At 42.1% G+C, this 21,868-nt stretch overlaps 1 protein-coding gene across 12 annotated transcripts in view; it reads right to left on the bottom strand.

Moving 5' to 3' along the window:
* PPFIBP1 (PPFIA binding protein 1) overlaps positions 1 to 21,868 on the bottom strand; it is a 101,852-nt gene that overhangs the window by 7,957 nt on the left and 72,027 nt on the right. For 5 of the 12 annotated variants that reach the window (XM_063395473.1, XM_063395475.1, XM_063395474.1 and 2 more), the window contains 16 exons: positions 19,455 to 19,547; positions 16,980 to 17,094; positions 15,767 to 15,799; positions 14,379 to 14,440; positions 13,616 to 13,700; positions 12,556 to 12,710; positions 11,457 to 11,575; positions 10,098 to 10,151; positions 9,402 to 9,462; positions 8,311 to 8,340; positions 6,367 to 6,541; positions 4,912 to 4,944; positions 2,602 to 2,743; positions 2,196 to 2,324; positions 1,497 to 1,647; positions 141 to 252 (listed from right to left, as the gene is read on the bottom strand). In XM_063395473.1, the coding sequence (XP_063251543.1) occupies positions 141 to 252; positions 1,497 to 1,647; positions 2,196 to 2,324; positions 2,602 to 2,743; positions 4,912 to 4,944; positions 6,367 to 6,541; positions 8,311 to 8,340; positions 9,402 to 9,462; positions 10,098 to 10,151; positions 11,457 to 11,575; positions 12,556 to 12,710; positions 13,616 to 13,700; positions 14,379 to 14,440; positions 15,767 to 15,799; positions 16,980 to 17,094; positions 19,455 to 19,547 (1,549 nt within the window). The remainder of the gene's footprint in view (positions 1 to 140; positions 253 to 1,496; positions 1,648 to 2,195; positions 2,325 to 2,601; positions 2,744 to 4,911; positions 4,945 to 6,366; positions 6,542 to 8,310; positions 8,341 to 9,401; positions 9,463 to 10,097; positions 10,152 to 11,456; positions 11,576 to 12,555; positions 12,711 to 13,615; positions 13,701 to 14,378; positions 14,441 to 15,766; positions 15,800 to 16,979; positions 17,095 to 19,454; positions 19,548 to 21,868) is intronic. The other 7 variants (XM_063395479.1, XM_063395483.1, XM_063395477.1 and 4 more) reach the window with 6 other exon arrangements.

Raw genomic sequence — 21,868 nt, 5'->3', positions numbered from 1 at the left:
TAGGGCAGGACAGACACTGCTGTTAGAGTAGCAGCACGTTACCCAGCACCACTTACTGTTCCCATCCTCAGCACCCCAAATTAGCCACGATTAGGGACCCCTATCCAAAGCCACTGCTTCAGCATGCACTGAAATCTTACTGGTAACCCAGTGGTAATCCAGTTTTCCATGGTTGTTTTCCTCTTCAGATCCCAGTGCCTGCAGAGCAAGCTGGAGCTTCTTCCGATGCAAAGGGTGCTTTATCCCAAGCTCCTGTGGGAGGAAGAAAAGCAGTAAATCTAGAGATAATACTATTTTATTCCTCCCCCTGCTGAATGACAAAGGGTTTCTGAGAGTCACACTTCCACAGCATTGCTGGTGACCTGGCAGGTGCATTTTTCTATTTGCTGAATTTCAGCGTTGTTTTAGCACATGCTCAGCACTAGGGAAAGGTCCACTTATTGGGGTGGGTTAGTTTCACAGTGTGGTAGATTAATCTCTAGGAGTGATGGATCCAAACTGAATTAAAATGAATTAAAATGTTGGCCACAATATTCTCATACTAGGTTAAAAAAATCCCACAATATAATAAAAATGCTAGCATTCATAAAAATACTTGCTGGGATTAATTTCTCCCCTCCCACTTAGGCAGGTAAAGTTAAAATAATTACTTATTTAAGTGCAGAGGAATGTCCCAGGAATTACTGAGATTCATTAATGATTCCAAATGCATAACATTATTCCCCAGTTTAGCTGCAAGTGTAGCCATTCCATGATGTCTTTAATCCCATTTTCACTTTCAGGAGTGCCTGCTGGTTAATGTTACCTCTGATAACACTATTACAAACCATTGTGTTCACAATACACTTCTCCTATTCCGGTTGTAGTGTAACTGCCCAACTGAGAAAACAAGCTTACTATTTGGTAAGGAGAGTAATTTTTTAAAAGCTGGAAATTCAAACCTTAGCAAATACTATGTATTAAAAGTGTAAACTGAATTAATTTCTTCTGTGTTTCTCATTTTTAAAAATACACAAGCAATTCTGTGACAATTAAAGACAGAGACTGATCAACCTGAGTGTAACAAATCCTCATTCCTCTTTGTATAAAATGGACAGAAAATATAATCAGAACAAAACTGCACCTTATTACACTCTTCTCACATAGGCATAAAATAACTGCAGCACATGTGAGTGCTAATGAAGCAGGGCTACAAACCCATATGATAATGAGGCAGTCTCACACGCATATTTTTAGAAGGTGCTACAGTCAACTGATGTGTCCATGCTTAATGAAGTTAAATCATGTATTTGTAATTATTAGCTTCATTATATGGCATTAAATTTTTACAAAACTTCAGCTAAAAAGAAAAGGATTTGGCATCACTGCAGGTGATCTCATCTAGTTTACATTTTTTTACCAGGTGTGCTTTACAGACCTGAATTACATGCACAGAGATGGTGATTTTGGTTTTTTTTGTACCTTTATTTGAAAGGAGTGTTTCTGGTATTCCTCACCTTTTCCAGATCCTGCTGAGAAGCCTGCAGAAGTGTTTGCCCAGACAATATCCAGTGCCTGCCATTACTGATGTAAGAGCCAAGCCCTTGGTCCTGTAGCCAGTTGCAAACCTGCTCCTTGGTCCACTTGGCAAATGGCATGTCCAGCTCACTGTGGGAGATTTTACCCAAAAAAGACTGATAAATCCCATGCTTCCAATCTCCTGTTCTCATAAATAATGAGAAAGCAAAAAATCAAGCCTAATTCACATCTTGTGGGGGCTGGAACAATCTCTGAGGGGGAACCATCAGCACGATGAAGTGCTGGGTGCTGCTGATCTGTTGCCACTGTCACAATAAACACGAGAGAGGCTCCTATAATCCTACTGAAAAGAGTCACCTCTGCTGCCTAGCGTGGCTACAGCTCTGGAGTGACCCTGGAATGTTTCACTTTCTTCTTTAACCCCTGAAGTGCAGCAGGAAAGGGACAGGAGTATCTGTCACTGCCACATGAGGGCTCATGCACTACCCCAACCTGCAAAGGCGGGAGCTCAGCAGCAGATCCCACCACCCAGCCCTGCACAGACCCTCTCCCAGAGGAGGAAGCGGCCTGGATCTGCCTGGTTTTGCTCAGACAGGAGAGGGGATGTTCCATTTTGGCACTGCCCTCCTCCTTGGGGCCCATGGAGCTGCCAGGACGTTGCCCCACTCGTGTCTTACTTGTGGGACTGCCCCAGGTCCCGAGACCAGCCCAAGCGGGGCCCTGCAGTTGCTCTTGTCCCTCCTCTTTTGAACTCCGTCTCCGACATGTCCTCTGGGTTGAAGGTGGTGGACTGACTTCTTTTAAGTCTGAGGGAAGAAAGCACATTCACATTTGGCTAAGGAAAAGGCATGTCTCAGCTGCCACTGCAACCAACACAGGCAAGATCTCCCCTAGGGCTTGTAGCTCCTCCTCTACCTGTCCCCAGCCTACTGTCACCTCTCCCAAATACACACGGGCTCCTGCTCTTGGGGTATTACACCACAGAACCACACACTGGCAGAGGAGAAAGAAAAGGTGTGTTCACAGCAAACCCCTGCCCAAGCCCCAGGTCTGGAGAATGGTCATCTCTCATCTTTTACTTGCCTTCCAAATAACTTCTTGATTCCCCTGGCCTTTTTCCTGGAATCTGGAGAAGGTGGTGTCATCTGCAGACTATCTGCTTCCTTTGGGCGAGGGGGCAAGCCAGCCAGATCCAAGTGGTCTGCAGATCCCTTCTCTGTTTCAGCTGTTAGAAAACAAAAGCCATGTCAAGACCCTCTTGTGCAGGACTGTACAGACATGCTCCTGACCTTGGGAATGACTTCTGCTAAATTATTGACAGCCACCATTGTCAAGAAAATGGGGCAAAGAGGGATGGGAAAATCCAGGAGAAATGCCACATGTTCCTCCTTCATGGGCCTGGCTGGTGATTGCTCCAAGGCAATGCTCTGCTTCAGTTAAGTGCCTTGTATCCAAGGTGGTAAAATCCACCCAGTGAATCAAGCAGTGAAGCAAATCCCAAATTTACTCTTCCTCAGGGAGTGCTCCTACAGTGCTTTCACAGACAGAGCCAAGGCACATGGGTGCCCAGAAACAATTCAGTGCAGTGGCAGGGAACTAAACCAGGAGTCCCCAAAGCACAGAAAGCCAAGTAACTTCCCTGCAGATATCTTTCCCAATAACCCCTACTATTTCATTCCCTGGCCAGGAAATTCCAGCAACAAAACTCCTGCCCCAGAAGGAGGGCGCTCTTCCCCTCACTTCTGCAAACTGTAGAATATTTTGTTCCTCCTCACAGGAACACCATGGAGTTTAGGCTCTGTCTGAACTGTATCTTCTGAGTGAACAAAACCACCCACTCGAAAAGCATTAAATCCTTGATCTGTAGCTGTTTTCCATGACAAACAAACCTGAGGGCTCTTGTCCCCAAAAGGGAAGTTGCCACGCTAAACTATTAAAGGAAAAACAATTTTAAGATCATTTAAAAAGAAAACTAAAAGAATTGCAGTTTCTACTAGACTACATAAGCAGAGATGTGCCAGCAAGTGCTAGATAGCTGAATTAAACTACCACATGGAGTTTATGCCAGTTACTTGCTGGGGAAGGGTGAGAGCATGAGCTTGTTCAGCTGAAGCAGCTGTGGCAAGGCAGTCAGGCCTGGAATCACTTGCAGCATCTTTTAATATAGCTCTGTAATTAAATGACCATCACTTGTGTTTGAAACAGACTTTCAGACTTCCAGGAGAAAAGTAAACAATGCATCAGCGCAGAGCTTATATTGCTCTCAAGCCACAGAGTTAATGCTGAGATGGCCACAAAAGGGCCATGACCAGCAACAAACTCTAGGCTTTGCCAGTGTATCCTTCTGCTGGGCAAACTTCAGGTAGTTCAGCCAGAATACCCATGAACATGTCCCATTTTCAACCTGTCAAACCTTGCAGTGAAGCAACAAGGTCACACAAAAGGCCATTTCCAGGCACTTTGGTTTGACCACTATCAAACACAGGGATCCTGCCAGTGAGAGAGACAGCAATAACATCGAACCAGGCTATGGCATTCGTGGCTTTTCCTTTACTTGGAGAAGGTAAAGTGAAAAAAAAACAAGAACATGTAAATGGCATTCTAGAGAGAGAACACCAGGACAAGGTTGGATGCATTAGTAGCAGAGATTTGCGGGAATTGTGCTGTTTGCTCCTCACACCTGGCACCTTTTCATGCACTGACACAACCCCATAGAACAGATAACATTTAGGAGGTCATGTGAGAAAAAGAGAGAGCCCAGAGCCCTCAGTCTCCTTCCCACCCTGCATGGCTGTACCACCACCCCACTGGGACAGCTCTGCTTCCTAAGGCAGGTCTCATCTGCCCTTGCCAGCACCACCCAGGGAATGCTCACACCACAAGACTGTTTTTAATTTACTGTGTGAATGGCTCCTTCCCCATCTGCCCCAATTCTTTCTCATTTGTTTTATTGTATCTTAAATACAACTACATCTAGAAGACAAATTACACATGCATTCCCTCAGACCTCCCTTCAATGAATGCCTGGGAAATACAGCTCATTCCTTCCTTCACCACCTTTTAAACTCTTCCAGTGGATCCAGGACAGGTGGCAGCACAAAGGTAACTAAGCATCACCAGTTCTCACGTGGTACCTCGGTCTGTGGTAACTTTGTGCTCAAAGTTACAGCAAAAGTCTCTGCAAATTGACCCGCAATCTCTCATTAGTAGCAGCTACTGAGGAACAGCACAGCTGACTTTAGCGGAGGGCAGGTGTTATGTGAAAACTCCTTTTAGGAAGGGCAGAAGCTCCGATGCAGAGCTCTGGTGCCTGGCTGTGCTTTGGGAAGTGTGTGGCCACAGGCAGCTGTTAGCAGCAGTCAGGCACAGGGCAGACATGCAGCATTACTGTACCTAAGGTAGGTGCACTGGCACTTCGACTGCGATCTTCAGATATCCCACAAGGCACAAACCCACACGCAGCACAACGGGAGAGAACACGCAGAGGCACAGGGTCAAACACAATTCAAAACTCACGGCGACAAAGTACAGGACAAAAGGAGGGAGGGACACGAGACACAAGCGCCACACGAATGCTGAATTCACACGGGATTAGGAGCACCAATTCACTAGAAACTCCCTTTCACAACAAAGGAGTAGAGCTCTGTGGTGGGGAGGAAAAAACGGCACCGCAGTCACTTCGGTGCAAGGCGGTCACCTGCTCCAGGACCCACTGCTCCTGTCAGGTGGCAAATATCTGGACAGCAGCTTTACAGAAGGAAGCACTGAAATCTGGATAACATAAACAATTTACTCAAAGTCACAGCACCCTGATTTAGATGGCCCATCTTCCACTCCTTTATGACAGCACAAGTACTGTGCTTTGTTAGACAAAATAACCTCAGGACGAAACAGAGGATTACACAAATGCAAACATGAAATAAACCGAAGTGAAGAGTCTATCCCTCAGAACAGACTGTACATGTAATCCAAGTAAGCTAGCAACTTCCCAGGCTGTATGTCACAGGCAAGTATGGGCAACATATCATCAATATGTAGGTATGCTACTTGTTCTGAACAAAAATCTAAATTTCCCTTGGAGTAAGTAACAAAGCAGAAGCTATCCCCCTTCAGGCTTCTGAAACAGAGGGCTAAATTCCTAAATCTCATGCAAGAGAAAAACAAAAACCTCCGATGTCTGGCAGTAGATTTGATGCAGGGACTCACTGGATGTTTGAACTGGATCAGTGGAAAGACTGCTAGAGCAGAGCAGCAAACATAAGTAGAATTCCAGTTAGTGACAACAGCAACTTCTGCATTAAATAGAACATTTTTTTTCTTCATCATATGCAAATGTCACCAAATGACAATATCAAAATACTTCTCCACCAATACTACAGGTAAAAAATCAATGTGAGCTTGAATGACTTGCTGATCGTGCTCCTGTTGTCACCACCTCTTTTACAAGGCTGCTTAAGTACAAAAAAAACCCAACGCTGAGTGCTGCTGTCCTATTTCTGTATATCTGAAAATCTTATGAAAGATAAATCGAGGATGGAGCCAGGGGGAAAAAAGCCCACAAATCCCATGTGTGAACTACTGCCAGACACCAGCATTTCATACAGCAGCAAGCCCCTACGAGGTCCCAGGGGAGATACCACAGCAGAGTCTGAACCACATCAAATACTTCCTTACAACAGTGATTATTTTTTCTTGCTGTTTAATATTTTCCAAACATTCTACTGTCAGAAGTGCCACCAAGTCATGGTGAGACTAAAGCTGGCTTTCCTGCTTCTTAAGGCAGTTATACAGCTGTTGTTAAGACACTTCAAAATGCACAGAATCTAAGTGCAGAGGCACAGTACTTACCCAGATTGGGGGCACTCGCAGTCCTCTTGTTATTTTTTATCTTGAAAAAGCCCCGGCCAAAGGAAGATCTGGCTTTGCGAGTGCCAAAACTGTCCTCGTCGCTGGTGCCACCGTGAGAAGGAGACTTGGGAGGGAGGGTTGCAAAATTATTGCCTTCCACAGGAGGTTTAGCCTGCTTGAATTAGGGAAATAAAGAGTAAATATAAGGGAATTGCAGAAGGCCTTCTGAGAGCCTGCCAAGTGACCGCTGTCAGATAATCTGGGAAATCTGTTTCATCTGTCACTACAAGAATACAGAAGGTAAAAACCATAAAGAAAAACATAAGCAAGATCTTCATTTGACTATGTTGCCCTGGTTTGGTCTGGGATGGAATGAACATTTTCTTAGTTCAACACTGTGTGCTGGTTGATTGCTGTGTTTTGGATTTAGTAGGGAATAATGTGGATAACACTGGGATGTTTGGTTATTGCTGAGCAGTGCTTGCCCTGAGTCAAGGACCTTCCACTCTCCCAGGCTCTGCCAACAAGGAAGTGCACAAGAAGCTGTGATGGAACATGTCCAGGACAGCTGACCTGAGCTACCAAAGGAACATTCCCCATCACAGAATTCCATGCCCAGTATATAAACTGGAGGTTTACTGGGAAGGGGAGTCAATCATGGCTTGGAGATGGGCTGGGCATTGGTCAGTGAGCAATAGTATTATGGTGCATCACTTGTCTTTTTTGGGTTTTCTCTCTCTCTTCCTCTCCCCTTTATTATAGATTTTTAACCATTATTATATTATTATTATGTTTTACTTGGTTTCAATTATGAAACTGTTTGTATCTCAATCCCCAAGTTCTATCTCTTTTTTTATTGATCCTCCTCTCCATCCCACTGGGGCAGGGAGGGGGATCAGCTGTGGGGTCCTTTGTTGTCAGCTGGGATTAAAGCCTGACATATGTTCAGGATCCAAGATTACTATCACTACCTGCTAAGAGTAAATTGTGTTCTTTAAGATGTTCAGTTTCTGTAAGACTGACTTTAAAGGTATGGAAAAGGTAAAAATAGAGTCATGCAAGGCTTTGAACTTCTCCAGCTTTCCAGAGTCTCTGTCTTCCCCACTGGCAGCTGTAGGGGCAGTAAGTGGGAAGCTGAGAGACAGCATCTCACAGTACATTGGTTCTCTGCCAAGTGTCAGAGAGCTCTTTCTGTCTGTCACTGCTCTGCCGTTTCTTAATTAATGGATTAATTGACTGTGTCCACTGCCAAAGCAAAGAGGAAATTACATACCAAGCAAGGAGTATAAATGCCAAGAGAGATATCAGATGCTCCAGTTAGCCAATTTAAAGCACTACTTTAACCTTGCCAGCTTTTCACTGTCTCTTTCAAAGAAAGAAGCAAAACCATTCACAGCCCAAATATAATCCTTTGGCTTTTGCTGAATCAATACAGTGTTCATCCTATGAGTGGTACCTGAGGTCTGTCACCTCTGCTCAGGTGTTTCTAGAGGTAAAAACTGCAAGATGTGGCCTTAAGGTACCACAGGGTGACTGTTCTGCAATGACAGGCTTTTCAGAAACACACTTGCCACTCACAGAAGACAATTGAGAAACACAAAGGTTTTTACAGATACACTAATCAAAGATAATTACAGAGTCAGTAAAATGCTTAATGGTTAGCTTTGCTCATTATCTAGTGGGGAAAAAACATTAGCTTAGCTGGTAACCTTAAGCTCAGTGAGACTGGAAGATAATCCATGTGTGAGGAGGCCAGGACGTGCTGAGCACTGAGCAGTGCCACTGATGGGGACACCCACCAGGGGCTCCTCACTGTCCTGTCTGCAGGACTCCATTCCCCCTCTGGAACGGCGTGTGGCAATTCCACAGCTCCCACCCAGCCTCCCAACACCTCCTCACTGCCCGTGTTCTCCAAGGACACACATCACCACACACACACATTACCTCTGCTGGCCTCTGGGCACAGTCTCTGTCCTGTTTGGGAAAGATTAGGACATTTTAAAAGTCATGGTTTATAGCCAGTATTCAATTCATTCTGATTATCTGAGTTAAGTTCTGACTGAAATACCCTCCCCTGACTGCTCCTTTTCCCCAAAATAAATCTCTTCAGAACTGTATTTCACACAGATTAAGCCTTGTTTGCTTTAGGTGAGGGAGCTGGCATGGAAACAGGGTTGCTTTGGTTCACTTTATGAAGGATTAGCTGTGCATATGATTAGTGACATGCAGAATGTTAAGGCACTCATGGGCAGAGCTGCCTGAGGGGACCCAGAGCAGGAACCAGACAGGGTAGAAGCCAAGTAGGAAAAACATCCCCAGCCTCTACTCCTTGTCTGTCCAAACAAACAAAAAACCAAAGACCCCCCCCCAACCCATGAACTCCAGCTCTTATCAGATTCTGGTGACATTTTCAGTCCTGTCAGCCTCCCTCTCTACACTGCAAGGCACAGGATGTATCAGGGAATTCAGGAGCTTCTAGGAGTTCAGGCTGTCACAAAAGAGCACATGAATTGCACTGATTTGATGGCATTGCTAGATATTAGCTGCTTTTGGTTATTTCCAAACCTAAACTAAAGCTATCCCTAGACATCCAACAGCTCAGTATTTTGTTTCTGACTACCTAAAACAGTCAGACCAGACTGTATTTTATAGTGCATTAATTACATGGCCTTCCAAAATTATTCACCTTAAACACAGATAGGAAGTGGGGGTAGGAGTTATTTTTTTCTTGTCTTAAATCAGAAAAGCATATCAAGTAAAAAAGTCCCACCTCATATGAGTAAAAACACAGCAAGAGAGTCTCAGGTAAAAGCCTTACACAAAGAAGGGAAAAAAAAGCACCTGTGTTTTCAAGGACAGATTTCTTCTTTAACAGAATGTGGAAGATGTCACATGTGTGTGACCACTGCCAAGACATGGCACAAGGAGCCCTGCTTTGACTCAGAATTTGTCAGAAGACAAGACAACACCCACAGGGTCACAACAGAGATGTCACACCTATGTGCAAGGAGGTGGAAGTAAGAGACCAAACCTACCATTTCAGATGCCTCTTTCCTCAAACTGCTCAGACTGCTGGACTTCTGCAGTGTGGAAGTTCTGAAACAACAACATGAAAACCAAGCTCAATTATTAGAATTAAACTTGCTAAGATAAAGACACTCAAAGGAATCAGCTTTAAAGACAGCATTATAATACATGATGAGATATACTAAACCAAATGGTATTTTAAATTAAGATGCAGTAATCAGTGCAGTAAATGCAGTAATCAGAGCCCATGCAATTTCATGAGATACTGTAAGAACTTCCACACTGGAATAACTGCTGTTTTAGGGAATATGGATATGTGGCAGAAACTAAAATCATTTTCTCATTGTAGTGAGCTGATTATCTCCCCCCACTATCAAAAGAAAAAAGCAAATTGTGTGTGCATGCACTGTCGAAAAATATAAATTTCAAAGTATATTGACAGTTTAGCACCAAATTAGAGATGCTTCACAACGTAACAGGAAGTATCATGTGCCCAGATAAAGCATTGGAAAATAATGATCATGAAAGCATAAATGCTTTCAAAGGGACATAAGCAGAAACCTACCATCACCAAATACAATCTTGGCTAGAATTAGCTGACCTGTTTACATACGTATGTAAAATATGGGGAGTGCTTTGTGGGGGTTCAAGTTGACCATCACATTTAAATATGTCCCCTGAACAGTTTTGATTATGGCACTTACACTGGACTATCACACAGATGAGTTTCAGGGGAGGAACCTGTTGATTTTCCTTCACTGTAAAAACAAAAAAGATATGAAAAAAGGCTGAGACAGAAATCCTATAGTCTCAGCATGCTTTAATTCTGTTTTCATTTCAGCTCCATGGTACTAACACATGGCAAATTTTCCCTGCTATGGTGGCAAGTCTTGTAAAGGATAAAAGACAAAGGTGAGCTCAAGAGCCCCAGGAAAGACACTGTAAGATGATGACAATACTGAACTATCAGCTTCAGTAAATGCAGAGATTCCAGCAGGGTCTGCAGCAGCACAAGGAGTGGCAGTCACCATCTCCATCACCCACAGCATGGGGCACTTTGCTGCAGTTTAGTGCTTGCTTTGGTTTTTTTTCCAAGAGGAGACACAGGTGAAATCCCTGCTGGTGATGGCTCAAACTACATGAGGAACATGCACAGCACAAACTGAGCAAAGCTGGGCTTCTGGATAGGATCCTTTCCTCAAATGGAACTGGAAAAATCACACATCAAACTGAGCTAGCACTGATATTTCACATTGAGACTGATGACTGTTTTAAGTCAACATCGACTCCTTGCCTCTGGATTCTTAATGTTTGATACTCCTTAAGATAAAGCCAGGGATTTGGACCCAGAAGAAAAATCAAAATAAGCACAGCCTTTGTTGAGCTGTGAGTCTGGGGTGTTTTTCTGTACTCCCTGCAGGGCCAGTGCAGGTCTGCAGGGATTTGGTTTACTCCCAGGACAAGGAGGGTGCAGGATTAGAAATGCTGGTGAAAGGTGACAGCCACTCCACACCCAGCAGCTGTCACTGGTTCCAAGCATGGGGACCCATGGGTGCTGCAGCTCAGCCACAGCCCCAGGCTGCAGCCACACATCCCTTGGGTTTCCTCCCCTCCTCAGGTTAGGGCTGGAAGCCCTTTTGTTCTGGCAGTGCCTTACAACCATCTTCAGCAGCTGTGAAAAATGTCTGAGCACAAATCACTAGGGTTGGCAGAGCCAAAGCCATGCCAGCCAGACTTCGTGGTGCAAACCTAGACAAAAATAATGATTCTGTGGCCTTGATTGCATTAGATCAGCTTCCCTCTCCTTCTGTTCATTCCTTGTGAAGCAGCTGGTACAGACCGTGAGTGCTGCTACAACAGCAACCAAACCAGCCCTTGCTAACTCAGGATTTATCAATGCACTTCAGGAACATTAGCTTGGTTTGCTGCAGCTAGACAAGGGAATCCTAGGCTTTTTTACGAGGCTAATGACTCGATAATTCAGTGACTGACAGATTATTGCTCTTCTTAAATATCATAGAATATTGGATTTACAGTTGAAAAATACATGGAAACCATAATACCTCATTTCACTTGCAGGATCTGGCCTAGGGTGTGTTTTCAGTCTCTCTGCAACAGTTTCTGAGCTCTTGGATGTTGATGAAAAGGAAGGGATTGAAATCTGTAAAATGCTGGTGTGGATCTGTAAGGAATTCCGAAAAAAAGGAAGAAGATGTGTTACAATCTTATGAGCTGAAATTAAGCAGTCATAAATGAAAGAAGAGTAACAGGAAAACCATGAAGAGAAGGATCTGAAATAAGGTTTCAAAAGTGATTTTTTCCTTATTGTAATAGAATGATTTACTCCTTCAAAGATGGCACTGCAGATAAAACATGAATCATTGCACAGCTAAGCTACAGCACATACAAAAATCTCACAAGTCTCCCAAGGCTGCCTGCTAAATCTGTCTCTACCACAGACACCATGAAGGGTATCCACTTTTCAGGTTTAATCCTCAGACATTCAGGGAATACAAAAAAGCTGCTAAACTTTTAATTTTATTTCATTTTCTTCATAGTGTGTTCTTGCTGTTTAAGTAGAGTCAAGACCCTGCTCTGACTTGGAGCTTAGAGAAGAGACCTATAGTTTTTTTTATTAGAAAATCTGATTGTAAAAATCAGAGATTGAATCACAACCCACATATCATTTAACTGAATGGATGCAATTATGATTGCATCCTTCTAAATATGACAAGATATATTTAATAAGCCCCAACATATTTACTTCAGGTCTGTGCCACAGTAAACGTAGCTCCCAAAGCAGCTATGTTTCCTAAGAAAAATAATTTCTATGTCTAATAGAAAAAGTAATTTAGATCTGTTCTCATGATAAATACAGCTATTTGCTGTCTCCTGATCCCTTTGAGGATCAAAAAAAAAAAAAAAAAAAAAAAAAAAAAAAAAAAAAAAAAAAAAAAAAAAAAAAGTTTAATTGAAAATCCTCAGCAGCTTTCACCAGAAAATGACTTTCTCCAAAAGGATATGAGGCATTACAACGAACTGTGAAACCCAGAAAAAAATCTTTTCAGAAACTTGAGTTTTGTCATCTGCAATAGGAATCCAGTACAAGCAGTGTTTTCCAGGAACGACGGCATTAAATAAAGCAAAAACCCCACAACCCACCTCTTCATGAATATTTACGTTGAACTCATCATGGATTGGAGATGCTGTTACTGGGGTTGGGGATGGGCTTTTCTCTGGGTCAGTCACACTTGGTGTGTCCAACAAACCCATGGAAACAGACCCTGAATTCAAGTCTTCACTTTCACTTTCCTTGCCTGAAGGGAAAGAAAATGGAAACTTATTGGTTTTACAACCCTTGCTCCCAACATAAGCTGCAGCCAGCATGCTCAGTTATGGGCCAAAAATGGAAGGATCTGATTGTTGCTTTTTTTTAGGACAGACTACAACAGGAGAGAGTCATGGCCAAGTGCTGCTTCTCAATTCAACCATCACAACACAGCAGGGTTGGAACAGAGGGAGGTCAAAAAGTCCAGCAAACACCCTCAGGGCATTTAGTGGCATCAGTTTCAACAAGCTGAATAAACTGGAGTACTTCTTTCCTATCTGGTCTGGATTTTCATTCTAAATACTTTGTTTCCCTTATTTACTAAGGAAAAGACCAGAAGGTCGAGTCTGCCTGACTGCTTGGACTGGTTGTGAAAGACAACCAATACTTTCTAAAAGGTGAGCAGAAATCCAGTGCTCTTTGCCAAAAATCTGAAGCAAACACAAACCAAAGTCTGTTCACAGCAAAAACCTCTCTTGCCCATTTTTCACTGCCTGAAATCTCTGTCCATGCTCCATGAAGTGACCACAGAGCACAGTTCCCAAAGAATCAAGGTCTGTTTTAACACCCTCCTGTGCTTGAAGGCACAGCACTGCAAGAAGGAGCAATACTTACTTAAAAATTGTTCCCCTTCCAACACTCAGCATGGTGTGAACCCAACATGACAAAAACATGCATTTTGATTCCTCACTCTTGCTGGGCTACTGACAATCATCACCCTCTGAAGGGGTCTGGAAACCTCCACCAGTCTTAGAATATACGGAATGGGCCATTACATGTTGTGGGATAGATACAGCTTCTGCTTCAGTCACACAGTTAAGCTCACCACCACAGCACACCTAGAGATTAAATATTTAAAACAGCAGATGTTAATTTTTTTTGGTTGTACAGTACCTTTTTTACCTTGAGCCAGTATCACCATGTCTTGGACTTTCTTGTACCTATTCAGAGATTGCCGAAGCTCTTCTATCTTCCGATCCTAAAATAAAAGGAAGTTGTGACTGTGCTTCTTCCCCCAGAAATAAGTACAAATACTAGATCCTTTAGTTTAACTGGCTGTGAGATAAAAAGAATGGGAAGTGTGGATGGGACAGGAGTCAGAATGCTGAGAGGCTTTGTATCATTTGATTAATCACCAGAACTGTCCCAGCCTTGAAAGTGGATTTCAGCTCCCTTGTTAAGTCAAAGGTAGAGCATAATAAATTTGCCACGTACAAAGGATTTAGGGCTTTGGTGATCAAAAGAAAGCATCCTACAAAATGCATATGAAAGCATAAAACCATATATGAAAATAATTCATACTTCACAGAAAAGCCCTTTTGGAAACACAGCCTGTGATCTGGCACTTGTATGGAGATCTTTATATTTACAAATTAATCACACTGAATTCAACAAAACAATAGTGTAAGGACTCTGTACAGATCCTGTGCAGATGCAGAGGGCTCATAAATCCTCACAGCCCCTTAAAGGCACTGCAGTGCTTCTGACTGCAAAAAATCATCAATTTGTACAAATCTGATTTTTGTGACTGCAGAAAACCCTTGATTCTTACAAATCAGATTTTTAATTGAATTGTGAAAAGCTCATACATGAAGGTTCTCTTAGAGATTTAAATCAATCTGATGAATGATTACTGAAAAAATAATGACTTTGCTACCTTCTCTTCATTTGCTGCCATTAGAGATTCTACCGCCTTCTTCATTTTCTGTACCTCTATATCTAAAAACACAATACAATTCTCCAAGTCAATTTATTTAAGACCGTGTAATGAAATAAGAAAAACAAAAAATCTAGAAGCAACTCAGTAATATCTGAAAGCAGATCAACAAATTTACAGACAAAACATAAGCCACTTAAATACTTTTTAAAATGCAAACACAAAGAAGGAAGTTATTTTTCTTCAAAACCTTCTTCTCTGACATTTTTATCAAGAAAATTATGAAATCCAGGAAATTTCCTTCCTCCCCCCACCCCTTTCCATGCCTTACAAGAATGGAAAACTCAAGAGTAAAACCACTGCTTGACTTTCATTATCTTTATCTTTAAAATAACCAAATACCTGCAAAACAAGAAGTGCCCCCCCCCCCCCCAAAAAAAAGAAATACTACATTTGGAATGCAATAAAACACATCCTCAGTACAACAGTCAATGACCACCCCAAATGGCATCTCACAAACCCACTCGACAAAGCCATGGGATTAATGGATGTGATGAAGGAAGCACCGTGCAGTGATGCTCAGCTCTAATCCAGCATGGATGGAGCAATGAGGAGGGCACAATGGAATGATAACAGTATTTGCTGTGATGAGCAGTCATGCTGGAATATTACATTGCAGTTCAGGCCTGGGAAAGGTTCCTAATACAGACAACAGTGCTTCATCTATAATCCTTATTTACCAAGAAGTATAAATACATGGAAACATGTATGTTCTGGAGGCGTTGTGGACTAGGAATTCAAAAAGAATGGAAATAATCTCCATTTTCTCCTAAAGATCTACCTTGCATAAATGAAGTAAAAGTCAAATTTCACTACAAATGTAGGCAGGTGGCCAAAGTCACAGGTAAAAAAACCCTTGTTTCAACTCCCTAAAATTCATGGAAAGCAGACAGAGCAGGAAAAACATTCTCCCCCTTAATGAAACGCACAAAGAAAAGAAGCTGCCTGGCTGGCTTTCTGGATGAAAGACATTTAGAACATCGGGCTAAACCAGCAACTGATCCGGTTTCAGTGATTTTCCCTCAGTTATGCTGGCTGAAAATTTGGTCTACTGGATTGCAACTGCGTTTCACTGAGAGGCAACTGCTTTGTGAGCCTTCCCAAGACCCAATCTTCCTTCATCTATCAGGTTTTCTTCAGGAAACTTTGTGTTTCAAGGGTGATGTACTCACCCCTGCCCTCCAGTTTTACTGTAAGTGTAACTAAGGGTTATAGATGATGCAACTTAACGATGTTTGTTAAAGCAGTTTTGCAAACACATGCAGAAAGCTATTCTGGAAAGCACTTCTGGAATGCAAATGCTCATGGAAAGACACCAGGAACCTTACTTTTATCTTTGAGCTTCTTTTTACAATTTTCATCTGTGCAGGGAAAATCCATTGTGTTGGAAATTAGCATGAAGGTTATGACATGAAATAACTTTTAAGACATTATTGATACTTAATGAGTCAACTCTTCCTCACATCATTCAGCTAATGAGGCAGATAATTTGTTATCTGCAAACAGCATTTTTTAGTATCAGTCCAAGGCAGATAAAACATGTTTCATCACAGCAAAAGATCTTCTGCTGAGCCACACTGAAAACATAAAGCTGAGGACTGGGGGTAATGAGAGTTCAAGCAGCTCCCCAGGGAAAAAAGCCCTATATAAGTAGTCATGAATGCAATGAAGTCAGACCCTGTTCACATTTAAATGTTCTTTAAAAAAATGGAATCACAGTTCAATGTGGTCACTTTTAGTGATTGTAGGCAGTGGCTTTGAAAACACCATTTCATGAAATAAAATGGGACAATCTACACACAGCATATTCCTCCTCAGGTCAGGGGAGGAGACTTATCTCTTGTGAATTTCTTTTTCTAAAAAACATACTTTAAAAGCACAATCTTAAAATCAGCAATAACTATTAGTAAGATACATTTAGAATTGAAACTGCATCAGATCAAAAAAGTCTGTGGAGAATTTCTCTGATTTTTCTCAACAAGAAATTTCTGGTTTTTAATTAGTCCTCAATCTAAGATTCCCTCAAAGAAATACTAATCAATACTGGTAGTTTCTTCTTTACAAGCAAATACAAGAAACAACCCAGCATGTAAAATTTTTGTGCTAATTCAAGCTTAATTAGTTAGACTTAACGAGCACACAAATGCAGAATAAATCCTTGATATTTTGGTCTGCAGTATGGTTTTCGCCCTTCCTTACCAGGAAGTTTCCTTTTCAACACATTTTTTTGGAGCATTTGTTGAAATCAGTTTTAAAATTTCTCAGCTAGTATAAAATGTATCTTTTGAGGCCCCATGCAAATCTCATAAGGAGCTAATTAGGGATTTTTTTTTGTCTTGTTTAAATTTGACCAAGACCTTGCTGTGACAGTAAGTTCAGCACTTGCATCATCAACACCCTCTAAATATATTTCAAGAGGTAAACATCAAGACAAAGTTCAGGAAAATGGAGGCTTTTATCAGTTATTTCTTCTACAAGGAAACACGACCTCAAATGAGGTGACTGAGGAGGACATGGTGACAGAGCCTCCCTTTTTCTTACCTCTGTCCAGGATTTCAATCCCTTCTCCTTTCAGCTTGCAAACCAATTTTTCATGCAACCGTTTCACCTCGGCTTCCTTCTGCTCCAGTTTGTCTTTCAGAGCTGACAGTTCATCCTGTAAAGACACAGAGACACTCAGTGACAGCTTCCACAGGCACATGAGATGTTTCCAAAGTGCCCTCCTAGGAAGCACAGGGGACAGGTCCTCAGCTGGTGGAAGTGACTGAGAGCCCCTGACATTTAACACTGCCTGAGGGTGCACCCACCAAAGTGACTCTGAACATCCCAACAGACCTCTGAGCCCACAACAGAGCAAAACCAGAGGGTCTGTGGTCTGAAATTGTTGGTCTTGTGTATAATTGGAAAGAAACTTCACATCAAAATTTAAAGTCGAAAGAGTAAAAGGGGGAAAAAAGCAGTTTTCTTATTTGTTTAACCTTGCAGAGATATAAAAAAATGCATGTGGAAAGGCTGAATGCTAACATTTCCATATATTTTTTTGGTATTTAAAGGGCATTTTGCATGTTCGAAGCCAAACAATTCCAAAACTGTGCTTATACCAGGCTGAGGACAGTTTCAGAAACAACCACTGCTTCTATGGAAGAAAAATCAATCACAACACCAGCAAGCACATGGACACATATTGGAAAGCAGTTCAGGCAAAAACGTGGTACCTCTGCCACAGTTTGGGTTTGCTGATCCAGCATTAAGAAAGAAAGCTTGGAGCTGAGATTCTTGGGAATAAAGACAGATGGTGTTTGGGGGAGTTGGGGTGTATTAGAAAAATGCTGTCAAGTTTTAACTTAGATCTAACCATCTGCACTAGCAAGTGACTGGCACAGATCCATGCATTTAACTTTTTAAAATTTGAGTCAAATCCTACCCAGTTTAGTAACATGTTTCTTTGATGTCCGAGGATATCTTGTGCAACAGCATCATCATGACAGGACCCTCACTGCAACTGTACCCAACACTGAAAATTTAATTTGTTCAGTTTGTAAACAAAGCAAAACAAGGCAAGACTCATCATTTTGGCATTTACAGCTTTTAAATGACATTTTAAATCCTTAATGGGATAAACCAAACTAGAATACTGTGGCTTAGGTATTTTCCTGAGCTACCCTCAGATGATCTGTTGCAAATACATAGTGATGTTTGCAACCCAAACTATGGTCCAGCTGTGGAATCTCCTGAAATTGGTTCCTGTTTGCTCTAAAGCATCATTAAAAAAAATAGATCCATCTTAAAATTGTCAAGAAATCAAAGCTTTTTCCACAACAGTGCCTGGGCAATAATTACAATTCTCCAGTGCCCCAGGTTGGCATTGATTATGATAGGATTTCTGCCAGTGTAGGATCCATGCTACTCCAAAACAAGACCATTTCTTGGTCACTTGAGAAGCTGCTGTTATACCCACAGGCATCTAGAGCTGCATGTGGTTGTCAATGTGTATTGCTTCCCCTGAATTAGAAGCACAATATGCAAATTTACATGTGGGAGAGGGGACAGTATAAAAAATCACTATTTCCAAGCTAGTTTTCATGAATACATTTTCTGTAAAAGGGTGATAAAAAGTTCTGTTTGAATAATGGATGTAAGCTACAGATGAAGCAATCTTCCCTTGGAAGGGGAGTGATTTTAACCCAAGTCTAATGCCATTATGTGTAACCTCTGCAAGGCTCAGAGCAAGAAAATCCTCTCCCCTGCAATATAAAAGCTGTTTACATGAAATATCGACATAAAGAGCTTTCCACATCTAATGAGGCAGGGCACACTGCAGATCAGCACATAGCAATTAATGATGAACAGAGCATGACAGCACAGTGCAGGACAGACCAATAAAGGGTGGAACATGAAGGATTCAAAACAGCCCCAGTGTTACCCAGAAACTACCACACCTTTAGCATCTGGCTTTTTTGCTCCATCCGCTGCTTTTCATACTGCATCTGACCCACTTTGATTTTCATGCTAGAAAGTTTGGCCATTAAAGACTGGCAACAGAGACAGAGGAGTGAGAGAAAACTAAATCTAGAAAAGAGACAAGGCTAAATGGCAAAGAGAAGTTAGACACTTAGAGAAACAGCCTGCTAGAAATACTTGTGAATGCTTTCTCTTCAGAAGTGGTTTATTTTTAGTACATTTAGGAGAAAATAAAATGCTGTTTTTAACCTGTGGCATGCACCTTACATACTGCAACTGTATTTCTTGACACACATGTGAAACGAAGGTCTAAACAGGTAATAAATTTACTGTTAACAGCATGCTAAGTTATCCTTCCTAAAAAACCCAATGCTTAAGCTGAAAACCACAGCATGGAATTTGGGAACAGCCACTGCTGCTAAGTGAGAACCATGAAACCCCAGGACCTGAGAGTGCTCAGGATTTTGCAGGGTGCAGGCAAGGACTCGGGAAAGGAGTGAATTCCTAAAGCCTGATTTATACCCATCTCTGCCTTTTCCCCTCAGCCTCACTTACTTTGGTTGTCTTCAGTTTTTTCTCATACTGGAGTCTTTCATTGTCCATTTCTCCCACCCTCAACCGCAATTCATTTATTTCCTGGATCAAATCCTGAGTGGAGGGAAAAAGACAACCAGAAACAACACAGAACTTCAGTAAACAAAACAGAAGAATAGCTAAGAATGTAACAAGAAAAGCAGGCATAAAAGGAACTCAGTACACAAAACTACATCACCCAAACCCATCACTAAGTCAAGCAACTCAGAGCTTCCTGAATATCCAGAGACTGAGCTTCTCAGTTTCTGTGTTACTGCACTGAATGTAAGAGGGCAGAGGACAAAGAGAGACATAAACTGAAGCTGTGTTCCCTGTGCTGAGGGCCAGGAAAGGCCTCCTGCTTCTCTGTTCAGCTGCCTGGAGCCCAATACTAAGGAGGGGCAATGGAAAACAGTGGCAGACATCCTTCAACATGTAGCAGCCACATCCTCCCCTCTGCAGTCCCTGCCACCCTAGGCTCACCAGCCATCACCTGCTTTTTCAAAATATGAAGTGATTACACTGTAAAAATCCATGTTTCCACTACTTAAAAGAGCTCTCTCACTGAGGGCTGAACAGAGGAGCCACCACAGGTTTCTACAAGCAAAGGCACCTGTGTTTAAGCATCAATGGCACCACTACATCTGGCCTTTGCAAATTCAGCCTGGCTTGGAAAAAACTCAGAGCCATCACAAACTCACATCTGAGCTCTTCAGGAGACCAGCTGGACCTCCTGGCCATCCTGATGGATCCTGCCAGGTTTGAGGGTCAGACCTGAGTGGCCCCAGCCCCCTTGTTCAAACAAACCCAGAGTCTGAGTGCCCCACCAAGTCTCCTCATCCTCTGGGTCACAGAATGGTTTGGGCTGGGAGGGACCTTAAAGCCCATCCAGTTCCACTCCCCTGCCATGGGCAGGGACACCTTCCACCATCCCAGGCTGCTCAGAGCCCTGTCCAGCCTGGCCTTGGACACTGCCAGGGATCCAGGGGAAGCCACAGCTTCACTGAAAAAGCCCTGTGCCAAGGCTTCATCAAATAAGGAGTTTTTATTGTCCTCACATTTGCTTTCGTTCCTACATCTGAGGCAAACCCCATCCATGTCACGCAATGCTGCACATTGAGCTAACAGCTCTAAGCACAATTTTCCAGAGCTAATAGTATAATTAATAGAGATTTATATTTATAAATTAACAAGCCAGCAGCTGACATTTAGAGGGTATTCATGGGTCCCTGGTAACACCTGCCTTCCAGCCCCACACCACACTTCCTAAGCTTACAAGCCTCTGGTTATTATTTTGTGCTTAATGAACCTGATGCTATGAGAGCAGCATCTGTATTTCCTCAGAAAGATCTAAGTTCAATTCTCAGAACTACGAGGAAAGGAAAATACAGAACATTTTCATGCTTTTAGTAATTATTACTTCTAATCTATGACTTTCTAATTCAGGTACACCTGAAATTCCTTGACAACTGATTTGTTTGGGGCTTTTCCCTCCTGCAGTATGATACAATGTCAAAATATGCTGTGTGGAACTCACTGCTGAGGCTATTTGCCACATATCTGCCACCTGAACTACCTGACTTTTAAAATACTCAGTGTGATACAGAAAACAGAACAATCTTGCAACCAGATTGGACATGATGGTGGATAAATCCCAAAGAATTCCCTGTGAGTGAGCCAGTTTTACCCTCTGGCTGCTGCTTCAAAGGCCCAGTCTGGCTATGGACTCTTTCCTAAATAAACTCCATTGCAGGGTATTTTCTTACATAAACTCAGCCCAACTCAGACCACCCGTGTTCCTCAAGGAAAATAATGCTGGGTGTCTGCTGAGAAAGTGGAAATACTGGAATAATTCAAAGAACAGAACAATTACAAATCTCTGTTAAGTACACAATTAGCTTTGAAAAAGCTGGGTGTTTGTGATCATCTAGACAGCAAATCCTAGAGCACAAAGATCTAGTGAGGCATTTGTTTAGACAAAGAATGGGAAATATGAGTAACCGACTGAACTGGAATGGGAAGTTGCAATAACAGACATAAGTAACAAACGGATAATATGAAGGATTTAATCAGAATGGTAATTCTGTAGGAGACAGTAGCTCCACAAGTTGTGAGACATCATTTTTTTTCTATTCCCTAAATAAAACCATAAGCAATATTCATAGTTTTGCTTTCCTAGTTTGGGTATGAATCTTTTTCCATTTCAATCACTCCACATAAACGCCATCATGTGTTTTAAGGTAAAATATTTTACACATTCATTTGAATACTCAGCTTTTCTAAAATAACTGATAAACAGCAATATAATTAGATCAACACTGAATAAAATACTGTATAGTTCTGAATAAGTACTGCCTCCAAAATATCTCTTAAAGATTTTGTAAGGGCTGAGACCC

This window comes from Prinia subflava, chromosome 4 (assembly GCF_021018805.1).
Source record: "Prinia subflava isolate CZ2003 ecotype Zambia chromosome 4, Cam_Psub_1.2, whole genome shotgun sequence".
In the NCBI taxonomy this organism is placed as follows: domain Eukaryota; kingdom Metazoa; phylum Chordata; class Aves; order Passeriformes; family Cisticolidae; genus Prinia; species Prinia subflava.
This window is presented reverse-complemented; position numbering and strand designations above follow the sequence as displayed.